This window comes from Carassius carassius, chromosome 35, assembly GCF_963082965.1.
Source record: "Carassius carassius chromosome 35, fCarCar2.1, whole genome shotgun sequence".
Classification (NCBI taxonomy): Eukaryota; Metazoa; Chordata; class Actinopteri; order Cypriniformes; family Cyprinidae; genus Carassius; species Carassius carassius.
Window position 1 is genome coordinate 25,068,025 of NC_081789.1, and position 21,364 is coordinate 25,089,388.

The 21,364-nt window shown below is 36.3% G+C and overlaps 2 protein-coding genes across 2 annotated transcripts; one reads left to right on the forward strand and one right to left on the reverse strand.

Moving 5' to 3' along the window:
* The first annotated feature begins 538 nt into the window (after positions 1-538).
* On the forward strand, positions 539-11,970 carry nlrc3 (NLR family, CARD domain containing 3). Its single transcript, XM_059525131.1, has 19 exons — positions 539-765; positions 3,234-3,403; positions 3,889-4,149; positions 4,227-6,015; positions 6,193-6,279; positions 6,817-6,900; positions 7,074-7,157; positions 7,723-7,806; positions 7,890-7,973; positions 8,059-8,142; positions 8,217-8,300; positions 8,396-8,479; positions 9,160-9,243; positions 9,465-9,548; positions 10,180-10,263; positions 10,350-10,433; positions 10,879-10,962; positions 11,407-11,490; positions 11,726-11,970. The coding sequence occupies exons 2-19, from the start codon at positions 3,310-3,312 to the stop codon at positions 11,814-11,816; spliced, it is 3,414 nt and encodes a 1,137-aa protein (XP_059381114.1). The 5' UTR covers positions 539-765; positions 3,234-3,309; the 3' UTR covers positions 11,817-11,970.
* cluap1 (clusterin associated protein 1) lies at positions 11,894-21,232 on the reverse strand. The gene is made up of 12 exons (XM_059525134.1): positions 21,141-21,232; positions 20,749-20,802; positions 20,385-20,496; positions 20,059-20,143; positions 19,802-19,981; positions 19,539-19,718; positions 14,845-14,978; positions 14,627-14,768; positions 14,393-14,465; positions 14,223-14,318; positions 14,077-14,129; positions 11,894-12,788 (listed from the first exon to the last, which is right to left on the reverse strand). The coding sequence occupies exons 2-12, from the start codon at positions 20,768-20,770 to the stop codon at positions 12,600-12,602; spliced, it is 1,266 nt and encodes a 421-aa protein (XP_059381117.1). The 5' UTR covers positions 20,771-20,802; positions 21,141-21,232; the 3' UTR covers positions 11,894-12,599.
* Between the last annotated feature and the right edge of the window lie 132 nt (positions 21,233-21,364).

The following is a 21,364-nucleotide window of genomic DNA, read 5'->3' on the forward strand; positions in this document are numbered from 1 at the left end:
TGTGGAAACAATGAAACGAATCCAGGATTATTCTAGTAACATTATAAATGTCTTTAATGTCACTTTTGTTCAATTTAATGCATCCCTGACCCCAAACTGACCCCCATATACTTATCAATTATTTTTAGTGGTCTAAAACTTTGTCTTATTTCTCAATCTGATCTTAGTCTGTCTTTTCTCTTCCTGTTCTTTAATCAGCATTTCCTGTCCTGTCAGTGTCAAATGCATCTTCTTAAGACATTCACACATTTATTGACCTGCATTATTTTTTTCTGTATTGCATATGCATTTTTGGCACACATGCATGACCTTAGGCTGTCTGTGTTATTAATTTCACACGGCTGTAGTCATATGTCAAAATATGTGTTTTTGTGTTGAGTATTTTTACAGTCTGGTGCTTATATAAAACGAGCGCGTGGAAGCATGTGCATGTATGCATGTATGTGGTTTTGTGCTCATAATGACAGCATGTCAGACGATGCTCTGCGTCAAAAGTGCATCTGTGGCCTGCTGCACAGGAAGAGAAGGAGGTGCGACAGGAAGGATAGAAGAAAAGGAAAGAAAAACACAGATGTGCGTGACAGAGACATTCAAACAGAGTAAGTGTCGAATGGAGGATGAAGATGAGGTCCTTGAGAATTAGGGTAGAGACGAGCGGAGGTTAGCAGATGTCAGCGAGACTTCTTGTGCTCAGAAACACGCCTGATGCTCCTGCGCTTGAGTTTGTGTGTTTGGAGCCTCCAGATCAACTCCACTCAATCAACAGTGAGTGTAAGCTTTCTTCATCAAGCGGATTAGCTATATTTTATATCATGTATTTGTGTATATATGGTGTTTGTCCTTAAAAATTAGCCGTTTGCAGTGAATTGCTGGAGAATTTTTATTTTTGAACACACAATCTTCAAAACACTGTACATTTTTAAATGCAGTTACAGTAATATTGCTGTTGTAAAATCATTATTTCATTTTTGCTTTGTTTTTGTTTTCTGGTGGTTACTAGAGTATTTAGGATGGTTGCTATGGGTATTCTGAGTGGTTACTAGGAGAATTATGGTGGTTTTTATGGTATTCTGGTTGTCAATTATGTTTTCGAAGACGCTCTGGATATTTGTAAGGATTCAGTCAGTCACTATTTTATATAGAGATCTAGTGTATGGTAACTGCTTTAAACCCAACCATGGGGGAAAAAAAAACATTTTTGTTGTATTTGTTATTAAAATACCACAAAGGAAGTGACCTAAGATTGTTTGAACATGTTTAGTCTGATTTAAACATGAAACACTGACACTGCTGTTACTGAACATATAGTATGTGAACATTTACATCTTCTTAAATTGATTTTGAATGTTCAAAAGTTTTAGGTCAGTAGAATTTATTTAAAAAACCAGACACAACTGTTTTCAACAGGGATAATTATCAGACATGTTTCTTAATTAAACAGCAAATCATCATATTAGAATGATTTCTGAAGGATCATGTGAACTGAAGACATTATATATATGTGTGTGTGTGTGTGTGTGTCTGTGTGTGTATATATATATATATATATACATATACATATATACATATATATATATATATATATATATATATATATATATATATATATATATATATATATGTATATATATAAACCTGTAGTCTCATTTTTCAATTTAACTGAGGCTATATTTGATCAGTGATTGCTTATAAATATATCAATTTAATTACGCTGCTAACTCTTTTATGTCTATAGGCTACTTTGGTTCAAGCAGGAGGTTTTCAGGGCTCTCTGCATAACCTCAACATCTGCAGAATCAAATGCTTAAAAACTTTCTGCTGATTGTGCTGTTTCTTGTTTCTGGATTACACATATTCCAAAAATATAGTACTTGTAATTAGAATATATTACATTTTAAAATGCTTGTTATCAGATTATAGTTACTTCTTTTATGGATTACATGATTATATATTATTCACATAGTGGCAGTAAATTATTCATAATAATAATTCATATTGATTCAATATTGATAACAATTCATATTGATCCTGAAAGTCTGAATAAAAATATTTTGTACCTGGGCGACTTGCGTGCCGCTGTTTTTGTGTTTATTACTGTGTGTTTAATGCATGGATTCCCAAACATTTTTTTTCACCCTTAAAATACAATATTTGTTTAAATATTTCAGAAGTAGTTAATATTTCCATAATTTACAAAACATTTGAATGTTCACAGTTCTCTGATGTTAGTTAATGGTCACACTGACATGCAGGTAAACAAATACAATATTTTTATTTTTAGTGTTCAAGTGTTTAAATTGCTTTTATTTGACATTTTTATGATTTAATTCATTATTAGGTTATCAACTTACTATTCACTATTCGCTCTCTATTAATTCACTATTGTAATTTATGATATTGACATCAAAACATGGAATATTATTCCTTTATTTTACATTTTTATGATTTAATTCATTGTTAGGATATCAACTTACTATTCACTATACGCTCTCTATCAATTCACTAATGTAATTTATGATATTGACATCAAAACGTGGAATATATTTTCTTTCTCTTTGCTTTTTTTATATGGATATGGTACGTTTAAAGCAAGTTTGATAAAAAAAAGTAATTAAAATTAATCTAAAAAAGTAGTCAGATTACATTACTAAAAAACGTGCAACCTAGATTGCATTACTAACTACAGTTTTCATCACTTAATCTGTAATCCGTAATTGATTATAATTTGTAAGTAATCTACCCAGCTCTGTCTGTCATATTGGACTCATAATGTGTTTGAGGGGAAGGCCAATGCTGCAGTTTCTACTTCCCCTGAGCTTTTAATATCTTAGCTGGTATGCAGGTTGTTTTGTTAGAAACAAGGCTTATTGTGGCATAATTGTTGTCTTGCTGCTACAGGCTTGTAAACTGTACCTTGCATCTGTTTGGGACAGCTGTCATGCTGTTACCATGGTTGCACAGTGTTTGGTGAAGCATGTGGGTAATGAGGTTCAGTCTTGGTTTCCAGAAAACTGACATGTCCTCGTCAGGACCTTTCTCTGCATGTTTTATTCAAGAAGTTTTTTTTAAAACTCTGAACACAGTTAGATAGCGTGTCAATGCAATTCCACATTTCATAAATTACTAAATATACATCTGGAGGAAAGTGAGCAGTTTTTATCTGTGCAAAACTCTGACTCTGTCCATTTGATTGATGTGTGCGCCTGAAGATGCATTGTCGATCTGTGTTACAGGAAAATGGATGCTAGTGAATGACACTGAGGGTCTGACACACACACAGAGCTGGACACTGTTTCCTAGCTCTCTGGGATGGATAGAAATTCCCATATCCCATGGCAGGAGTACTGCTACCTGGATCTGAAGTCCAATGCTCAGAAACAAGACACTAGCAAAAGGATGGAAGGTATATACCTCACAAACCCATCACATTTTATGTATTTTTAATTGTTTACATCTTTCTTTCTTTTTTTACTATTTAGATTACCATCATTTAGCACTAGTTTTACTAGGATAGTAATAGATTAAAGTAATTTTATGTTTAAGTTTTTTATTTAATTTTATATATTTTTGTTTGTGTGTGTGTGTGTTTGTATGTTTTTAGTGTTGTAATATTTTCATATATTTGTATTTAAAATGATTTAATATTTATTAATTTATTAAATTAGTATTATAGATTTATAACACAATATTAAATATTGAAATGTGTAAATATAAAAAATATATATTTATCATTTTAAATTACAGTATTATACAATATTAAAGATAAATATAAAAAAATATATATCAGTGCTGGCCAAATATTTTGTATTTGTGCATCCACATTTTTTACATTTTATGCATTTATTACACTAAATTATATGTTTGTGTACCTATGTGTGTGTTTCTCAGATCCTGGGTGGTTACACAGACACCAGACATTGTTGCAACGGTTCTTTTCCAGCTCCATTTTAGTAAAAGTGGTCCATCACATGAGAAAGGCAGACCTACTTAGTGCACAGGAGGCGGGGCTTATACAGGAAATGGGGTCGTTGAAGGATAAAGTGCATTTATTGGTTGAGTTCCTGTCTGTCACTGATCCACATGGCGCCGCCCTTCAGGCTTATCTTCAAAGTTCACACCTGACCGAGTACAACCTTATAACTGTACATGGTTAGTATATGTAATAAACATATCTGTTGTTCTTTAAAAAAAAATGTTTTCTAATGTATGTCTCTTTCTCTCTGTAGAATCTATGGTTCGACGGTATAAAGATGCTCTCATTCAGCGACTCAAAGAAGATGAAAATTCATTGGCGCAAGTCCCCGGCAACTCAAATTCCACATTACTCCTCATAGAGTGCGTATCTGACCTTCAGCAGCGAGAACACGACCTTGTACAGGTGTCAGTCAACAGAGGGGCGGGGCCTCTTCACGGTCGAGCGCTGGGATTGGACAAGTTGATCGCACCTTTAACGAGAGGTAGCACCGCCCCTCGTGTGACATTGACGATTGGTGTAGCTGGCAGCGGGAAGAGCCTAATGGTCCGCCGTTTCATTCAACTATGGAGCACCAGTCAGATCTATCCAGAGCTCAGTCTCGCAATCCCCATTGCATGCTGGGAATTGAGCAGTTTCGATCGGCTATCGGTCGAGCGCTTGCTGCGACTGTTCGTTCCGTATGATAACATGGACGTAATTTTATTTAACGAATCCTGCAAAGTGTTGCTCATTTTGGATGGATTGGAAGAATTTCGCCAGTCACTGGATTTCGCAGATGCCCCGCCCACTAGCGACCCTCGACGTGAAATTCCCGTGTCGGATCTCATTGCGAATATTGTACGAGGTAACCTGTTGCCAGGGACAACACTCTGGCTTTTGTCAAGGCCTGGCACTGGTGCGAAAGTTCCAGCAGGATTGGTCGACCGTGTGACAGAAGCCCCACCTCTTTCCCGAACCCAAATAAAGGATTATATTAATCACTGTATTACGAACACGCTAGATGCATATTCGATATCACAAGACAGCTCACCGTCTCAAACAAGCACACCTGTGGATGTTTCCTCCAAAGTGTGGACTTACCTGAATACCCAGAAACCATTGCTCATTTTGTCTTCCGTGCCTGCAATTTGCCACATTATCGTAACTACGCTATCGCGCCTTCTAAAGTTGGACTCAGATGCCACACCCCTTCCTCGAACGTTAACAGAAGTCTACGCCCACTACTGTTGGCCACACCTCTCAGGATCAGAAGCACCCAGTGGTGGCATCAGAAAGCCACTTGGCACTCTGGGTCGCCTTGCTTTTTATAGCCTCTTACGACGACGGTATACGTTCAGCGAGACAGAATTGCGAACTTACAGTGTCGATGTACCAACTCAGGGCAGCATGCGTGGCTGCCGCATCCTCCAGCGCAGGCAAAGCTGGTTGTCCGATAGCGTGGCGTGGCAGTTCACACACACGTCTGTGCAGGAGTTTCTGGGGGCACTCTTTTACTACATTTCATCAAGGCGCGGGATGTTCGATCTGTTTTCCGAAAGCAGCGTTTCCTGGCCCCGCATCGGCTTCCACAGCCACTACCGTGCTGCGCTGCAGAAAACGAACCAATCAGACGCCGCGCCGCAAGGCAACCTCGATCTCTTCATGCGCTTCCTGTCAGGGCTGATGTCTCCGGCAGCTGGCAGTTTGCTAGGCGGTTCGCTGGGCGTTGGGCACGAAGAGCAGGTGACCCAGCGCACAACAGCATCAACTTTGCTTCAAAACGCAGTGACCGGGACAGGAGGTGACGCCGTTAGCATGCGCAACGTCACGATGGTAACGTGTCTAGCGGAGCTGCAGCAGGTGGAGTTGCTACGATCCGTAGAGGACGATCTCATTAATTGCAGCCTGCGGGGAAAGCTAAAGGGCGGAGTTTGTGCTGTTCTCGCCTACTTGTTGCAAGTATCAGACGCATGCACTGAAGAGACACAACTGTCCAACTGTCTAGACTCCTCCTCCTTGAAGAGGCTCCTCCCACAGCTGCTCTACTGCAGTAAGCTGAGGTAAAACATGCATGTTTATGCTAAAAACACAAAACTCTATGGCAAAAAGTTAGTCTATACAGTTACTATAGTCCAGCCACGTTACAGATTTGTGTGAGAAACGCACCTAAGTTTTAATTCTTCTTCTTGTTGAATCTCTTATGTACTCTGTTAACTCTGAATTTGTGTGCTGTGCAGAATGGAAAACAATGAATTTAAGGAAGGCACCATGGAGCTGTTGGGAAGTCTGCTGAGTGCCAAAGAGTGCCATATTCTGATGCTCAGGTATGGACACAGATATAAACTACTGGTCAAAATTTTGGGGACAGTAAGTTTTATTATTTTACAAAAAATTAAGACTTTTATTCAGCAAGGATGCATTACAGAAAAATGATAAAAAATTACATTTACATTGTTACAAACATTTCTGCCAAATAAACATTGTTTTTCTGAATTTTCTATTCATTAAATAATTATGTAAAACAATTATAACGTTTAAAAAAAATATGAGGAAGCACAACATTGATAAACATAAATGTTTCTCAAGAAGCAAATATTAGAATGATTTCTGAAGGATCATGTGACACTGAATACTGGAGTAATGATGCTGAAAATGCAGCTTTGCATCACAGAAATAAATTATATTTTACAATATATTCAAAAAGAAAATGGTTATTTTAAATTGTAATAATATTTTCTGTAATTTGTGAAATAATTGCAGGCTTGATGAGCAGAAGAGTCTTTTGAATGGTAGTATGTTTTATTAAAGCTTATAACTTGTTTAACACTCTTTCTGTCTATTTTACACTCTATTCTGTCTAGTCTGGCTGATGACTCCATAAGCAGCAAAGGCATTAAACCGCTCAGTCGGGCTCTACTTGTCAACCGAACCCTCACAACCCTGGAGTCAGTGACTTTTTTTTTTATATAATAAAAATTTAGCATTTTCACCAGCAGTGAATAATATCAAGGAAACTAATGCGATGCGTCTTTTCCTGTGTCCTTAATACTTATAATCCGAATCAACAAGACAAAAAACTAAATTGATTGTTATATAAAACTGATTCATTTTGTTTTAGTCTTCATGGCAATAATATTGGTGCCAAGGGAGCAAAAACATTGTGCGACGCCCTAAAAATGAACCAGGTCCTCGTCTCAGTCAAGTAAGTTCTGATTAATCATTTATGGAATTGTTACTGCTGTATTTTTTCATGTTGTAATATGTATCCTAAATAAAATACATTTATTTATTAATATTATTTAAATAATATATTTTTATATTTTATGTTATTATTCAGTTCTGTCAAACATAGAATTGTTACAGCTTTTTATTTTTTTTATGTTATAATATTTATAAAAAATATTTTGTTTAATAATATTTGTTTTCTAATTACGATAATTATCTAATAATCTAATTAAAATTGTATTTGTAATTTAATAAATTTAATAAAAGAACTAATGAGGTCCTTAGGTCCTTAAGTTAAGTGAATTCTACATATATAAAAAATATAAATAAAGTATAACAAATACTTATAATAAATAAATTTAATGTATTTATTTATAAAATAAAATACATTATTTCTGAAAAAATATATTTCAAATTTAATACATTATTAAATAAATCTTTAATCAATTATTTGATTTCTTTTGTAAATGCTTGTGAGCACATATGAGCAGACTGTGTGTGTTTTTGTTTGACTGGATGTGTGTGCGTGTTGATTCATGCAGTCTGCAGAATAACCACATAGAGGATGAAGGAGCGCGTGCGCTGGCGGAGGTTCTTCAATCGAACCGAAAGCTCACCACACTCAAGTGAGTCTGTGTTTTAGTGTGCATGTGTGTGTGTGTATGCACTTCAGCAGAGCACCATAAATACACATCTTCATGTATTGCAGTGTTCAGAAGAACAGCATCGGGCCGGAAGGAGTGAAAAAAATCGGAGAAGCCCTTAAAAAGAATCAAACTCTACAAGATCTCAAGTAAGAGGCTGAAGTGTCAGCTCAAAATCTGATCAGATTAAACTCTCTGCTAAGTATAATTCTGTCTGTATGAATGTCATTGCAGCATCTCGAGCAATCATTTGGGTGATTTGGGAACTGTAGCTCTGGCTCAGGCTCTCATGGTCAATCATGTACTCCACACACTCAGGTAAAATACATTATATGGGCCAGTTCCTTACAAATGATCCAATCACTTCTGATGTGTCTCTCTCACGTTTTCAGTCTTCAGAGTAACTCAGTGAGTGACAGAGGCATTAAAGCTCTCTCACACGCTCTTCAGTCGAACCGAGGACTCAGCTGTCTCAAGTATGTCAATGTCAAACGCCACAGTATTCATCTATTTAAACATGTATGTTTTAGTTGAGAAATAATGCTGATTTTTGGTGTCTATTTGATGGCAGTCTAAGGGAGAATTCAATAGGAGTTGCTGGAGCCAAAGACATTGCCAAGGCGTTAAAAGTCAACACTTGTCTTAGAGAACTCGAGTAAGTACACACAAGAAACATGTTTAATGTCAAAATGAACACATGCCTTTGTCTTTTACCAATTTATATAAAGCTAATTAAGATTTTAAAAAATGTTTATGTATTATTTCATATATCTATATTAAAAATACTAATAAAATGTTTTCAAATTGTAAATGAGTAAATAAAATGTTTAATCTTTAGTAATTATTAGCTATATATATATATATATATAAACATTAAATAGTATGTAATAAATAATTAAATTAATCGTATTTATTTAAAATTAATACATTTAATAATATATAAAAAGCTAATTGTAATAGATTAGAAATATTAAATTGTTCATGCAATATTTGTTTTACATTTCAGAATGTAGTTTAAATAAATATTAAATTGTATTTAATACATAAATATTATATATATTTATTAATTAATTAAATGTTTTAGCCTTTAGTAATTATTATTAGCTTATATATAATTCTGTATATATTCGTTGAAGTGATATAAGCATTTTTATTAATCTATCAAATAATCACATTAACTTTCTTGGCACAAAACTCAAGCATTTTGTTTCTCAAAGTCATTAAAAAATGAAATACTCTTTGTGTCACCATGTATTGAGCTTGTGTTATACTCACGACCTGAATGGATTACAAACGATTCATCAGTGTGTGTGTGTGTGTGTGTGTGTGTTTCAGTTTGACTGCTAATCTTCTTCACGATGAGGGAGTGACAGCCATCGCTGAAGCCATGAGGGTCAACAGAGCCATCACCTCCTTACAGTGAGATATATTCATACACTTAGAAATTAACCTACAAATGCATTAAGACAAAAGAGATGAGCTAATAAAGATGACTCTTGGTCATGTAAAGAAATAATCAAGGTCAGGATGTGATATCATGCTATCTATCACACTGACTTAATGTGAAGGTGTTGCTTTTAGAGACCAGTTTCATGTGTAAATTACTAATATATTCCTATGTGTGTGTGTGTGTGTTTCAGTCTCCAGTGGAACTTCATAAAGGCTGGCGCTGCTAAAGCTTTAGCGCAGTCTCTCATGAGCAACACCTGCATTCAGCTGCTGGAGTAAGAACGTCTACATCTCTATCAGTCCTTTCCTGTGCAAAATCATTGATATTTTGTTGTTTTCTCATTGACACTACATTTTTCAAAATAAAAGGTTCTTCAATGTTGCTTTGAAGCATTTTAGGATCGTAAGAGCTTACACTCTTAAAAATAAAGCTTTCAAAAGGGGTTTTTACAGTGATGCCATAGGAGAACTATTTTGGGTTCCTTTTTTTAAATAAAGTTTTAAAAGTCTATAAAAAAGGAAAGTTTCTATAGATGTTAAAAGTTCTTCATGGAACCAATTATTCCAACAAAGAACCTTTATTTTTAAGAGTGTTCTTTATTTGGCATTTAACATCTAGGAAAACTGTTCTTTTAAATGTTTTTAACACAAAACATGTAATTGCTCCAATAAGAATTGTTCACTAAAAATGGTTAATTACTGTGAAACCACCCTTTTGGATCCTTTATTTTCGGTTTACTAAGGAACTACGGAATGAAACACTCTCTAATGCATTAGTCTGAAAACTATTTTTATTAGAAATGAATGTTTATTTCTTAAAAAGTGCATGTCTCATTGTTAACTTTATATATTGTCATGTAGTGATATCTAGCTGATGAATGATGAGCTGTTGTGTGTTTCTGTCAGTCTGCAGGAGAACGCCCTGGGTGATAACGGGGTCATTGCTCTGGCCTTTGCTCTGAGGTCTAACTCTTCTCTCATTGTGCTCTAGTGAGTCTCACTTCCATTTTCTTCATTATTTCATGACTGTTTGCTAAAGCTGAATGTGTCTGACCTTGCATGTGTGTGTTGTGAAGTCTTCAGGGTGTATCGGCGGGGAAATCAGGGGCCGTTGCTCTAGCGGATGCTCTGGTGGTCAATGAAAGCCTTCATACACTAGAGTAAGTCTCTTCTGCTTACCTAGCCTGCATTTATTTAGACAAAAAAAAAAAGTAATTTATTCCTGTGATGCGCAGCTGAATTTTCAGCATCATTACTCCAGTCTTCAGTGTCACATGATCCTTCAGAAATCATTTTAATATGCTGATTTGCTGTTCAAGAAATATTTATTATTATTGTCAATATTAAAAACGGTTGTGGTGTTTCATATGTTCATGGAAACCATGATGCATCCATTTTCCATCATTTTGTTATTTGATGAATATTTCATTTATTTGAAATAGAAATCTCTTGTAACATTATAGATATCACTTTGGATCAATTTAATGCATCGTCTCTAAATAAAATCATCGATTGCTTAAAAAAAGAAACAAATAATTGGCACAGTGTATGCTAAACTCTCTTTAAAAACTCATATATAACTCAATATTTATAATTATTGTTTAGTCTGCGTGGAAACTCCATTGGGATGGAAGGAGCGAAGGCATTTTCCAGCGCTCTGAAGAAAAACAGGAGCTTGAGAAGTCTGAAGTATGTCTACAGAACACATTATTCTCCTATAGAATCATATACATCAAAACATAATTGAGAAATATTATTACAACTTTTTCATCACAAAATGGATGTAAGCTTTACAGAAATGTGGCTGGAATTTGAACATTTGCAAAATATATTTATGAACAATAAAAAAATACAAAAACTTTTTTCTTTGTGAATATGTTTTAAATTGTAATTTATTCCTGTGATCAAAGCTGAATTTTCAGCATCATACCTTCCGTCTTCAGTGTCACATGATCATCACAAATCATTCTAATATGATGATTCGCTGCTCAAACAACAATTTTGATTATTATCAGTGTTGAAAACAGCTGTGCTGTTATCGTTTATTTTTTTTCTGGATTCAGTTACTAAAATAATTTTCATGCTCAAAACAGACCATGAATGTTAAAACTATGTATTTGTGTGTGTTTGTAGTCTACAGGAGAACTCTCTGGGGATGGATGGAGCGATCTTCATCGCTACTGCGCTAAGAGGAAACCATCAGCTCAACTACATCAAGTCAGTGTGTGTGTGTGTGTGTGTGTGCGCGCGTGTGTGGGTCTATGTGTGAACCGCCGTCTGTGTGTGAGAGGTTCAACCACAGCGTGTCTGGAGTGCATGGCACACTGGCTGTGGGTGTGATTCTGAACACTGATCATCTGAATTTTGCTGTGAATGGCACATTTCACCTCAGCTTGATTGATCCGGAGTAAGATTCTGTGATGTGTATCGTGATTTTTTATTTCCGCTTCAGTCTCCAGGGTAACGGCATCGGGGAGTCAGGGGCAAAGGTCGTCTCAGACGCCATCAAAGCTGGTGCACCAGATTGTGTGGTGGATATCTAGCACACGCACAAACTCTCCACAACACCTTTATTTACAGCCTTATTCATGTAAATATTCCCAAAGTTTATGTATTAAAGTTGTGTAATAGTAAATGTTTATTTTATAAAACAGAACTGACAAAGATGTTGCCTTAATAAAACACATCATACAACAATTTTGCTGAACTTTCATTCAGATGAATTCAAATAACTACTTGAATACAACACTTGAATACAGATGAGAAGGTATATTCATACATACTGGAAATTACATTTTGTTATTTACAGATATTCATCTTGTTTCCGTGTCATGAAAAAACTTTAATGTGAATTGTTACATTCAGGTCGATTCAGCCCTTTACATAAGCATTGAAGTCTATTAAAACATTTTTTGGAAGCAAATGCATGATTATTTAAAGGAATAGTTCACCCAAAATTGAAACTTTTTGAAAATTTACTCGCTCTTAGGCCATCCAAGATATTGAAGAGTTTGTTCGGAACAGATTTGGAGAGATTTCATTTGCTCACCAATGGATCCTCTGCAGTGAATGGGTGCCATCAGAGTACAACGAGTGTTGTGGATTATTGTGATGTTTTTATATCAGCTGTCTGGACTCTTATTCTGACGGCACCCATTCACTGCAGAGAATCAATTGGTGAGCAAGTGACGGAAGCTAAATTTCTCCACATCTCTTCCCATGAAGAAACAAACTCAACAACATCTTGAATGCCCTGAGGGTGAATAAATGATCAGCAACTTTTCATTTTTGGGTGAACTATTCCTTTAATGCATGCTGGTTGCACATTAAAAGTCATTATCGCTCTCCTCAAGGATTTGTGTGTGCAGCAATCGGTTTGAGCGTCCAGGTTTGGTGGAGGAGCCCTCCAGACTGTCATTGTCTTCATCCAGATCCTCGTTTTCCTCTTCCTCCTCATCTTCGTCTTCCTCACCATCTTCATCATCATTGTCTACGTCGATCTCACTGTCCTCTGACTGCAAAGCAAAGCAGATTGTGAATCATAGCAGAAGACACACACAGCACTCAGTGGAGCGGAACGGAAACAGGGCTCAATAAAAATTTCCCTAATTACGAATATCATTAAATTAATTTTTGCAGAACCACCAGGTGTTCACATTTAGACGCACACACGTCAGTGTTATTGTTAATTAAAGCTAAACTATTCTAATTGTTTTTCACACTTGGAGAAAAAAACTAAACATTGGAATTAGAAAAGGGGCCTTGGCAACTAATTGAAATAAAATAAGTTGAAATACTAAAATGAATGAAACTAAAATAAAAATAAAGCTAAACAGAAATATTTCAACAACAACAACAAAAAAACACTACAATAACACTGACACACAGAACACCTTTCTTCTCTTTTTCTTCCGGCCGCTGCCGGATAGATGGACTCGTTCCTTTACTCTGGGCTTGAAGAACGAGTGCAGAGAAAGAGAAAGAGAGATGGAGTGAAAACGGAGTGAATGAAATGAGAGCTGGTGGCATATATATAGTGAGGAAAGAAAATGAAAGCACAGTGACTGTAGACAAGTTATATAAGATCATGGAGGAAACGCATGAAAACGTGAAGAAAGCGAGCCTAGGAAATCATGACTGGCTGAATAATCGGAACACTGAAGAATATAACGGAAGAAATTGTGTTGATATGTTGGTTCAGTCTTGTTATTGTTAACTAAAACTATTAAAAATATTTGGGGAAAAAAAGAGAAAGCTGCCTTGGCAAATAACTGAAATAAGTTAACTGAAGTACTAAAATTACTAAAAACAAGAGTGAAAAATAAATTAAAACTATCTATCCATATATATATACACACACACAGTGGTGGCCAAAATTATTGGAACACTAGTATTTTTACCTGCTAAAAAAACGATCATTAAAAAATCTTTTAATGTAGTGTGTCAGTAGGAAATATCAGTTTACATTTCCAAACATTTTTCTTGCCATTAATTGAGATTTTTGTCTGACAGCAGCCAGTGCCCTAAAATAATGTTTGGAAATGTAAACTGATATTTCCTTCTGACGCACTACAGCAAAAGATGTAACTGACTTTAAAACCTTTTTTAGCAGGTGAAAATACTAGTGTTCTATAATTTAGGCCACCACTGCATGTATATATGCATGTATCATAGCAACAAAAACAACATTTCTAAAAAAATGATTTAAAAAATAAATTAAAATATATAAAAATAAAAGCTATTTCAAAATATTATAGTGCATTGTTTTAGTTGGTAATCTAGAGAGTGGAAATGTGTTTTCACCTCTTCACTGTCTCCTCCCCTCATACTGCCAATGAATCGAGCGCCACCTCGACCTGCAGACGAGACAAATCAAGGACAATCAGACGCTCGCATGTGTCACGCGTGTGAGCGAGGCTGCAGATCGTGAGAGGCTACATGCTGATCACCTGATATCTGTCGTGGTCGGGGCTGCTGTCTGTCCTCTATGTCACTGTCAGAGCCTTCATCCTCTGGTATGTCCACATCGGAGTCTTCATCTCTTGCTACAGAGGAGCAGAACTCATGAGATCTTTGATAAACGTGTTCAGATGTGTGTGTTTGAGTGTGTGTGACCAACCTCCACTCCTCATGAGCCTCTTCTCCTCCTCTTTTAATTTGTTTTGTCTCATTTTCATTGCCATCTCTGCTTCCTGGAAGAAAAGGGCAAAGGGAAGCATCAGGATAGGCTTTATAAAGTTAATCTGGGTGAAACTGATAGGTTGCCTTTTTTATTTTAGCTGGATAAATGAATGATGTGGTTTATATACATGAGCGGCAGAGAGAAGCTGAGATGCATCTGCACTGAATGTACCTCGAAGCGTTCTTGTTCAGCTCTGTGATAGTCATCTAGCTGCCGCTCCAGGAAGCTCAAGTTACGAAATTTCTCCACGTAGGTCTGGTACTGCTTCTGCAGGTCCTCCTCGATCTTCTCATATTCATCCATAAAGGCTGGACTACATAATGAAACCTAAATATTAAATTCAATATTTGAACTAAATCTATAATAATGTTTCAATAATATGAGCTCACCGCACGCTCTGTAGAGTTTGTAAGCGTTTCTGGTTTCTCTCCAGATCCTGTTTCTTCTTCTCGATTTTAGCCTCCAGACTGGCCTCATCTGACGATACGTTATTGAGCAGATCTTTTGTCTTTTGGATGCTCTCCTGAACACAGACGAGCAAACACATTCAGATGCCATTCAGAGCCCGAAATAACATCACAATTCCCTAAAGACATTCCTCCATCTCCCGTTCTTTTGCTTGGTAAATATTTCAAGCACATTGCTCGCTGAATGCTCGCTTTTCAAGAACTGACCTGAAACAGAATGCTACTTTAAGTTCTTGTAGCCCTCTAGAGACTTTCATAACAAACCTTCAAGAACATTCAGGGATGAATTTCCTCTCAGTACAGGCAGTTCTTTCAGTTTTATTATTCTGAAGCAGTGGTTCTCAACCAGAGAGCCTCAAGGTGAATTATGATTAAGACAAAACAAGCATTAAAATCAGCTTAAAGATAAAAATCAAGAAATATACTTAATGAATTAATTTGTTACTTAATGAATTCAAAATTGTTCAAGTTATGTACTAAAATAGTTTATAGGGTATACATTTTTATATGTAAGTATACATATACACATATTATTTTTCTAATAAAAAAAAAGAAGAATATTCTATCCAACTACAAGCAACAGCACAAATAAATATAATAGAGTAAAGATACAAACAATAAACAGTGATTTTCTTTTTTTTTTCCTTTTTTTAGGCAGGTCTAGCATAAGTTTTTAGGTACAGAAATTGAATAAAGTAATCAAATGTAAAAAAGCATTGCATATTGGACTGTATAAATTAAATATTATTCTTTATTAAAGTTATAAAAGTGAAGTGAAGTGACATTCAGCCAAGTATGGTGAACCATACTCAGAATTCGTGCTCTGCATTTAACCCATCCAAAGTGCACATACACAGAGCAGTGAACACACACACACACTGTGAACACACACCCGGAGCAGTGGGCAGCCATTTATGCTGCAGCGCCCGGGGAGCAGTTGGGGGTTCAATGTCTTGCTCAAGGGCACCTAAGTCGTGGTATTGAGGGTGGAGAGAGAACTGTACATGCACTCCCCCCACCCACAATTCCTGCCGGCCCGGGACTCGAACTCACAACCTTTCGATTGAGAGCTCGATAAAAACATTGCCAACCAATCAGAATCAATCCTCCTGTAACGAGCTCGAGAATTTAAAGTAGCAGACGCTCATTCGCTTAGAATACACAAACAATATTGTTTGCTGGTGTGGACGCTAATATCGTTATCTTTATAGATATCTTTATATTTATCGTTCTTGGTGTGAACAGGCTAGTGGTGGAAATTATGATTCTTTCTAGAGATTTGGTTCATTTTCAGTTCGTTCACCAAAATGATTCGTTCAGTGATCATTTCTTCGTATTACACAAAATATGCCAGCAGGTGGCAAAAAAAAGAGTGTATTATGTGTTATGTCTGTAGTCAACGAACGTATTCACTTGTTACAAAAACTGATCTGACTTTAATAAAATGTGTGTATAATCGCATTCAATATATAAAGTCTAATTAAGTCGTTTAGATGAACAAAGCACAAGGTTTTCTTTCCTAATTAGCATTTTAATTGTTTGGTCAGACAGTTTGTATATTATATATTCACATTCATAAATCAGGAATTAAACGTGGAGTTGCTAAATATCAAAACAAGCGTATGTGCACAGTACCTATAACTGCACTTTGCATTTTCCGAGATTGACATGCTAAATGGCAGACTAACCCGGTTTACTCTGATTAATTTCGTTCACGAACAAGATAAGCGATGTACCAGTTCATTTCATTCACAAACGACATGTATCCGTTCATTCAGCTCGTTCACGAATGACATGTGTATCAGTTCAGTCATTTCATTCACGAACGAGATGTACTAAATCATTCAACTTGTGCACGAACAACATGGGTACCAGTTCAGTCATTTCGTTCATGAACGATAAGATCTCTAGATCTAGTTCAGACTCATATGAAACTCGTTCATTGAAGGGCATATTCGTTCACTACATTCAACAAATCACATACTCTGTCACATCTCATACTCGAAGACTATTGGCTCGAGGTTGAGTAATTCTTTGACAGGATGAAATGGTTGTTACCCGGTTCATTGAGCTGTGCATGCGCTGCTTATAGTGCCGCGCTGCTGTGAAGGGAGGAACTTCAGTGAACGAGAAATATGAATCAGTGGATTACGTGAACGAGAACGATTCGTTCACCTAAAAGATTCGTTCAAAAAGAACGATTCATTCACGAACGACACATCACTAGAACGGGCCTTTAGTATGATGTTATATTAGATTAACTATATTAAATGAAATAAACCGACCAGTGGCAGCTCGTGGATTTTAAAATAGAGGAGGCAAACTAATTGTATTGGACTGGGGATCCCTGCCGATTGTTATTATTATTATTTGCTTAAAGTGACGTGACATTCAGCGACGTAACATTCAGCCAAGTATGGTGAACCATACTCAGAATTCGTGCTCTGCATTTAACCCATCCGAAGTGCACACACACAGAGCAGTGAACACACACACACACTGTGAGCACACACCCGGAGCAGTGGGCAGCCATTTATGCTGCAGCGCCCGGGGAGCAGTTGGGGGTTCAATGTCTTGCTCAAGGGCACCTAAGTCGTGGTATTGAGGGTGGAGAGAAAACTGTACATGCACTCCCCCCACCCACAATTCCTGCAGACCCGAGACTCGAACTCACAACCCTTCGATTGAGAGTCCGACTCTCTAACCATTAGGCCACGACTTCCCCCACGACTTAACCACTTTAAATGGCTTTTTGGGGCTTGTAGTCAGAAACCGTAAAGAAAATATATTCATTATCGCTACTCATTATAAATACTTGGTAAATTATCAGCCCAGCCGCTCCGGGAGACGTTCAAACCATGGACTGTATAAAAACAGTTTCCAACTAGCACCTAATTTATGTCTCTATGATGGTTGGTTGATATTCCAAAAGGGAGGCTAGCCTCCTCTATGATGTTACTTTTCACAGCACTTCTCTGTGCTGAAAGTGAACACTCGATGCTGATTGGTTCCCCTGGCCTCCTCCTCCCCTTCTCTTTCACTTAGCGGTTGTAATTACATCAGCAGATTCGGCACATTCGCGATAGAAAAGCGGAACTTTCATGTAATGGTATTAGTATTACAACTGTGAAATTACAAACTAAAATATATACATTCTGAGACATGAACTGAAATGAACAGTGAATTTTATTAACATTAAATCTTCCTCATTTCCACCTCAAAATTTGGGGGAAACTGTGCCTCCCCTGCCTCACTGACGAGCCGCCACTGAGACCGACTTAATCATAGTGAACGCTGGAAAATCTAATGTACAAGACTGGTATATTAAACAAGCTAGGTAAACGCCTGTTATAATCGCTAACAGCGCAGACTACATCGGTGACAAAAGTAAATTGATACACAATAATATTTTTTGGACACGATTTATTAATTACTCAACATTCAATCATCAGATTTGGAAGTCTCGTTCGCGGTTGTGGCTTCAGTCGAATTCAGTGAGGCGCGGTGGTTTATGGGATGAGTAGTTCCTGCGCTCGGAATGAAAATATGTACACAGTCTTGTACCTTTGACTTTTTTTGGATTTTCTCTTAATTTTTTCACTCGAAATGATATGTAATATGCTTATAGTTCAGCCATAGCTGGTTATCCTCACACATGCTCTAAAACTCTTTAGATACGGATTCTTCCGAAAGTCAATGGGAGAAATTAATGGGAAATTTACTTCCGGCACCAAAGCTCTCTCGGGCTGTGGGCGGGACTGTGATGCTCTATGCGAGGCAAATCAGGGGGAACTCGAGATGTTTAAAACTTTTTTTGTTGTTGCTCCGTTTGCATTTGTATTGTTTTACTACTTACACAATTAGTTTAACTATATATCATTATATTATTTACAATACATATATTTCAATTATATTTTAGGGGGGGACAACCCTCAGATAGGGGGGGGTCCGGATTTCCGCCTATGCGTGTTAACCATATTACAGATGCTTTATCAGATTTAAGTTGAACCGCGGTCCCAGCACGTGCCGAACCGTGTGGGGTGAACCGAACGGTTTGGATTATTTTCAGCAAACCGTGCCACCCCTAATATGTATATGTATGTGTATATATATATATATATATATTAAAATCACTGTAATCACAAATGACCCTGAAAACATAAAAAAAAGTTACTGAAATAAACATTAACTGAAATAAAACATGAAAAACCCTGACATTAATATTTAATTTCAGAAAGGTGCTGATTTTTTTATTTATTTAAAATTTAAGACTTAAAAGAAATAAACCTAAACTAATAAATTAAAATGAATAAAACTCTGTTCTTTTAACAAAATAATAAAAATGACAAAACACAACATAATTATTAACGCTTTAACTACAATTTAAATGAAATAAATCTATTTTAATAAAATTAATTTAAAATACCAAAATAACATGATCCTGAAGAATGTTCAGTTACTGATACGTCTTGAACTTAATTCTTTGAATTATTAATAATTATTTTACTGAATAATTTTAATACATTGCTACTCCGACATTGTTTCTGACAATGGAAAGGTTAAAAAACATCATTTCAATCCGGAGCTTCTGAACCTGTGCTTGCTGGTTGTTTTACCGTGACATCTTTGACAGCCGCTCTCAGAGCTCTCTCTGTCTCGGTGATCTCCAGCGGTCGGGCTATCGCAGCCGTCCTGCTCTCTCTCAGGTCCTCTTCGAGCCCCAGCAGGTCAAACAGAGCTGCTCCCTTTGCAGTAATTTCAGATCCCAGCTGACGTGCCACCTTTAAATCAGCTATCTGCCACAAAACATCCAAACATGATTCATTATGATGATAATAACTCATAAAAAGTCTGCTCACGATAAAAGTGTAACACTAACCTTTGACCCCAGATCAAACTTGAACTTGCTGTTTTCGTCATTGTTCTGTTCCTCATCGGTGTTCTCTTTGGTTTTCATGGCATTGTAGAGGATGCTGGTGATTTTCAGCATCTCTTTCACAGCGTAACCATCTGCCTGATACAAACGCTTGAGATTCAGCTTCACATGAGCTTTAGTTGCCTAGAGAAACACAGAGAACATGCAGCGATCTTGATATATACTTTGTTCACGTTGACATTAATAATAATATAGCTTACCATGAATTGAGCCACGGCTTTGATGAAGAACACTCTGTCTGACTCAGTGTCAACATCACTGGGAATTTCCATCTGAGGTTCATATCTAGGGTGAAGAGTCATATAATATTGCATAATAGATAATATATACATATATACACATACACATATGCATATGCATACATACATATGTATATATATATATATATATATATATATATAAATATATGAATTCAAACATAATTTAAAGTGCTAAGCATCCATATCAGATATAGAAACATGGTATTTCTCTGCCAACCTTGCTCTGTTTTAAAACACACATAATATAATATATTAGTATATCTTACCTCTTAACAAGCCAGATGAGGATTTCGGCTACTAACGGAAAATTTGGAGATCTGAAGTTCTCCATGGAGATGAGACGAGGGTAGCCTAGTGCTCGCATCATCTCCGTAAAATCTACATATCCAAATCAGAACATACTGTAAGTGTTCTACTAACCTTCACTCACTCATATGCATGCATAAGCTTACTTTTCTACTGAAATAGTATCTGGATACACAACAGCTGCTCATTTATATGATGCTTTATGACCACATACTGAAACGTTTTATATATATATATATATGTGTGTGTGTGTGTGTGTGTGTGTGTGTGTGTGTATGTATATATGTATGTATGTATGTATATATCAATTTTTAGTTCACTTACTTCTCAGATCTCTAAAAGACATGATTGCTCTTTTATTCAGTAAACAACTTTCACCTGTTAGACGAAGAAAAAGGACACATTCCACTAAAAGCAATACAATACAATTGTTAACGCGCTTAATAAGACCTCAAATCTAATCTAAAGCGAATATCTTTTTAAAAATGTGTCATTAATATATGAATAACTTCAAGTTTAATGAAAAACAAACTGATTACAACAACAAGCCACATCAGATAATAGCAGTTAAGCTCGTTTGATGAATAATGATCATCGTTCGCTCTAAAATTAATATAAAACGATGTTAATCGAGAATTATAACAAACTGGTACTGTTTTATTCGTAAATCTGGTCACATATGAGCGAGAATTAGCATAAAATAGCGGAAATCTTGCCTTTCGTAAGCGTCTGTTGCTGCGTTCGTCACTATGGCAGCCATATGGAGCTACGGGAGCACAAGAAGAACAAACAACATTGCAATGTGGAAACGCGTTTTCAGAGGACGTTCATTTGAAGATTATTTCTTGCGAAATTACAGTACAACCATTTTTACAGTACAGACATTTTTACGCGTTGTACCCACGATATAATAAAAGAGGCATATATTTTTTTTTCAAAA